A 5,492-nucleotide genomic window follows, 5' to 3' on the forward strand; every position below is an offset into this window, starting at 1 on the left:
TTATTGGCTGCTAGTAACAAAGTGGAAAGAGATCAGGAGGAGGGATCCCACACTACAAAAATTAAAAACAAACTAGACACTAAAACCGCAGACTTTCTGCCAGTACCTAATATAGTGGAGACCAGTGGGGGGTGTCAAGAGTGAGGGCAATCCCTACACTACAGCAAAAATGAACCTTACAAGCTAACTGATTAACCCCTTCACTGCCAGAGATTTTAGAAGTGGGGTGCACAGCTGCAATTAGTCTAATTGCCAGAAAGCATTGTATGTCTGCTCTTTCTAAACAAAGGGGACCCCAGAAGAGATATTACAACCATACGTAATATGACAGCAGTAGTGTTTAAATAAATTCGCGGACAAACCCTAAGTTTGTGAAAAAGTTAAATTTTGTTTTATATGATCATATTTGGGGGCCAAATAGTGGTATCAAATACCAAAATGGCCCTCGATTAATACCCTGGGATATGTACTTTAAGTATATAGTTTTCTTAGGTAAATATTAAACAAAAAACACACAAGCTCTAACACCAGTGTGGAAGAATGCCAAGTGATAATAAACAGCTTATTTCCCTGCAGGTGAAAAGGCTGTACCTCAAGCAACACTCTGCTTGTATTTAGTACTCAAGCTCACTAACTGTACACAAGCATTCAATTCCCCCCACCCCACTTGCACTCCAAGAGAAAATCTGGGCACCCCTGGTAAACAAAAAATGCCCTATAGCACTTAAACACACCAACCAGTTGTTCATCATATAACCCACATGTTTTATTTAGTGTACTAGAAGTGCTGGGGTAAGTTTTTTTTTATTGTTGTTTACAAAATACATCCTGCGCAATCTTCAATAAACAAAAAACATGCACTTTCCTGGCCAAATTATAACAGTTGGAGTACACTTAAACCGGACTGGACTAAATGATATATTTGAAGCTGAATGTGCTGTCACACGAAAGCCTTTTGCCTTTGCATCTTCCACACAAATCTTGACGGTGAGGCCTTTTTGGATCTACGTGGCGGAGTTTTACAGGGCAAATGCACCTGGTCTGTTTGCAGTTCTGAGAAAGAGAGATACTAGATTACTGAAAATATACAGAGAAAGCTTTTTTTTTTTTAACACACAAATCTGCTGCTTTCAATTTACACCAGAGCCATATTACTACAAATTATGGTACTTGGGGCTAGGCAGAAACTTAAAGTCTCCCTTAGATGGCAGATTGGTTATTCAGGCTCAGAGATATCAGTGTCTCCAGCAATGCTAATCGGAGCTTTAAAAAAAAAAAAAAAAAAAAAATATAACAATTTATAGTACAATACAGGAGGGGAACAAAAAAAAAAAAAAAAAAAAAAAAAAAACATACTTGACACATGATATCCTCAACACGATATGGATTGAATGATTTTTGGCAAGTCCTGCAAAACTGCTTGAAATAGACCTGCAGAAAATAAAAACAGGTAGTGAACACACAGCCATGGGTTCAGAAGAAATCTTCATACTCACAAGTGACAGACAATTAAGGAACATTAAAGGGCCACTGTAAGTAAATATTTTCTATGCCTGTTACTAACTACCCCAAATACGCTTTTTATCAATAGCATTTCATTAACATATCTCTACCGTATATCAGAAATCTTGTCTGCAAATTTAATTGTTTTCCAAACCCACTCCGTGGGTATCCTTTGCTCTGTACCAATCCGTTTACAATACCTAGGTTTCAAAATGGCGCTTTAAACACAAAGTTATTGGTTTAAGTATTTTGAACATGCAGTGCTGAAAATAGTGGGCAGGATAACGTGACATCGGCGAATAAAAGATATAACTTTTAGAACGTTATGAAACTTCGTTTTGGAGAAAATATAGGTCAGTAGGTTTTAATTAATGTTTATTAACTTTAATATGTTAGTTGTTTGGCTTAAAAATTATAACAGAAAGTAATCCTTTAAACATTTTAAGGAGGAATTACATTTTGAACTGCTTTTTCTGCAAATTATCTCCGAAGATAGAGAGGTTGGTGTTGATAATGAACCCTGACCCTGTAACATTCTACACCACGATTTATAATTTAGATATGCCACAATACTAAAAAAGGCTATGTTGCTGGACTGCAAATAGGGTTGCCACTTCAGCCATGTTTAGCTTTCAACAACAACAAAAAAAAGTAACAAATCAAAATTTGATTATAAAAAGTAAATTGGAAAGTTGTTTTTAAAAAAAAAAAAAAAAAAAAAAAAAAAAAAAAAAAAAAACTTACTTGATTCAGATAGGGCATGCAATTTAATTTTGACTAGACTTTCCCTTTAACAGCAGACACATACCATGCATTCAGTAAATAATAATCTCATTTTAGCTCTGTTGAAAAGGTAGCTGGAAAGCCCACTGCAAGTGGCAAATAAGACAACCCCCCCCCCTTCTTTTGCATATGAAAAGACCCTTTACACAAACAGGAGCAAGCTGGAGAAGGTAGCTGACGGTATTCAAATAAAACTTTGGGGCTTGGTTAGGAGTCTGAAAATCAGAGCAATGTTATTTAAAAATAAGCAAAACTATACATTTAAAAAAACCTTTATGGGCTATATAAAGAGATCTACAAAACATTAATGCAAAGAAATGCGTGTATAATGTCCCTTTAAGATACCTGCAAGTAGTTAGCCCCTCAAAACGTTGAACTTCTTACCTTATTGGTTGCCTGTACACACCAAACATAGGCACTTTCCCATCGTATGTTGCAATCTTTACAGTGGTAATAGCCATATTTTTGCTCCAGGAACTAGAGGGGGGGGGGGGGGGGGGGAAACAACAAACACCCTGAAGTTTACAATCTTTCTGCTTTGTTTAAAAAAAATATAAGATAATATATAGTGTATACGCCACATTGGCTTATAGGTTGGAAGATATAGTTTAAACAGCATTATCATTTTCTGTGCTAAAATCAATGCCAGTCTAGTGGAACCCATAACTGCCACTATATTATTAGGAGTATTAAGGTTCAGGTCAAAGCTGAAAATAAAGATCTAAGTATTGGAATCTAATTTCAAATAAATTATAGTTTAAAATTACTCCTATTTAGAAAATGTATGCTAATAGGCACTTTTTCCTCAATCAAAAAGGAGGGGCATGAAATGTATTTAGTGTCCCTTTAATCATAATATAAAGGAGCACTCTCAAACACCTTTAAATGTAAATGCTGAACCTACCCTGATTAAAGATATAGATATAAATAAAACACCCCATATTGGCCCTGATTGATAAGGCACAGAAGAGTGATGCGATGCTTACCTGAAACCTCACTCTTGATTGGCCAGGAGAGGCAGTAGTTTGGCCCTCATTTTCCCCCTCTTTTGGCTCTTCCTTGGTTTCACACTCCACTTTGTCCTCTGCTGCTACCTTGATCTCTTTGGTGTCTTCTTGGGATTTTTCCCCCTCTTCACTCTCCTTTTCAGTTGTCTGTTGTTCCTGCCCTTGTTCTTGTTCTTGTTCTTCTTCTTCTTCCTCCTCCTCCTCCTGCTGCTCCTCCTCTTCTTCCTTAAATGAAGAGGGCCTCCCTGCAGCTACAGGAGAATACACTGCAATAGTCCTGGGGAACCTTACCGTTTTAGTAGGAGATGCAGGACTGCTTTGTTCTTGTGGAGTTTGTTGGGGCCTTCTGAAGGCTCCACCCCTCCTCAGAGTCCTGGGGCCCAGGGAGCACTGAACAGATGCATCTTGCCTAGGATTCACCTGAATACCCACATCTCTGGTGTTTGCTTTCCTCAGCCTTGGTGTCAGGTTAGGATTCACTTGAGACAAGATGGCTTTTAACTGAGCTCTTTGATAATTATCAAAATAATCCCCAGTATCTCCATAATTGGGCAAGTAGCTCTTTTGCCTCCAACTCATCCCTTTATGTTTAGGATTGAAATACCTATAGGAATAAGGGTTATAGGCTGAATACATATAGTTATCCATTGCTTCTTCAGTAAAGCTAGCCATAGTATCTGGCTAATAGTGCTTCACAGGTGTCTCTTTAAGTAGTGGGGGGTGTGATTAATGATTAAGGTTTGAATGGGTTTTACCTGCTTCTAAAGTAATAAACATTAGAGGGAGTTTTTATTAGGTGCAAAAACAAAATAATTATCTGCTGTCTATGTCATCCTATCATGCAATTGTTCATGGTCCTGAAACTGTTTAATTTAATAAAACTATTTTCAGTGAAGTATGGTAATTAATTTCTGTATCTTCCTTTTTATTTCAGTATTATTTGAATTCTTTACTATATGGTTTATAATATATAATATGCACCACTCCCCTTTTCTGATGCAGAAATACATGTTGCTTATTTACAGTGTGATGAAACTTTCAACTATATTAAGAGATATAAGGCTAAGAAATGTTCACACAACAGCAAAGCCAGAAAAAAAAATGCTGTGATTTCCAGTTTCAGGAGTAACTTGCAGAAATGCTGCTTTATAGAAAGAATGGCAGATTCATGGAACAGACTTTCAGCAGAGGTGGTAAGACCCATATCTCACTGGTAATAGCAATAGATACACACACAAACCAGGTCTCTCATTTCCTAACATACAGTATATGGATAAGTGCTGCTGAGGCATTTTATATCCTGGCCTGTGATTTAACCCTTGAGGGCTGGGTCATTAAAGAGACACAACAAAAAAACATCTACCTTCCATAGAAAATAACAATATTAAGGGACAGTAAAGTAAAAATGGTCTTGATAGAACATGCATTTGAAATAACTTTCTAATTTTATTCTATCAAATGTGCTTTGTTCTCTTTATATCTTTTGTTAAATAGTAAACCTAGGTAGGGTTATAGGACCTCAGCAGTGTGCACGTTTCTTCAGCACTCTATGTAAACCAACTCCAGTGCTTAGGACCCTGAACAGACCAGATATATGAAGGGTAAGCTTATTATTTCACCTATGCTCTAGTGAAGATATACTGAATATCTGGCCTGTTAAAGGGACACTAGAGTCTACACCAACATTTTTATTGTTCAAAAAGATAGATGGCACCTTTACTACCTATTCCCCAGCTTTGCACAACCAACATTGTTATATTATTATACTTTTATACATTTCTGTCTGTTTCTAAGCCCCTGTAGACAGCCTTTATCTTTGAGCATTTTTATAGCTTTTCCCAGCAAGACACTGCTCATTCATGTGTGCCATATAGATAAAATTGTGCGCACTCCTGTGGAGTTCTTTATGAGTCAGCACTAATTGACTAAAATGTAAGTCTGTAATTAGCACTGAGTTAAGGGGGCAGTCTGCAGAGGCTTCGATACAAGGTAATCACAGAGGTAACAGTGTATTACTATAACCGTGTTGGTTCTGCAGAACTTGGGAATGGGTAATAAAGGGATTATCTAATTTTGTTTAATCAATAACAAGTCTGTTTTGTTTTTATAAATAAATCATTTGATAAACTTTTTTAAAGGACTGTGATTGACCCCAAGCCATCTCCTGCTGTGCTGTTGGTGGACTGAGACTCCCCTCCA

General features: G+C 37.0%; 1 protein-coding gene across 1 annotated transcript; it reads right to left on the reverse strand.

The window, feature by feature from the left end:
• Positions 1 to 741: 741 nt before the first annotated feature.
• On the reverse strand, positions 742 to 3,965 carry ZAR1 (zygote arrest 1). The gene is made up of 4 exons (XM_053700868.1): positions 3,273 to 3,965; positions 2,671 to 2,763; positions 1,357 to 1,431; positions 742 to 1,053 (listed from the first exon to the last, which is right to left on the reverse strand). Exons 1-4 carry the CDS (start codon positions 3,963 to 3,965, stop codon positions 910 to 912), a joined length of 1,005 nt encoding a protein of 334 aa, XP_053556843.1. The 3' UTR covers positions 742 to 909.
• Positions 3,966 to 5,492: the final 1,527 nt, after the last annotated feature.

Source organism: Bombina bombina, chromosome 2 (assembly GCF_027579735.1).
Source record: "Bombina bombina isolate aBomBom1 chromosome 2, aBomBom1.pri, whole genome shotgun sequence".
Classification (NCBI taxonomy): Eukaryota; Metazoa; Chordata; class Amphibia; order Anura; family Bombinatoridae; genus Bombina; species Bombina bombina.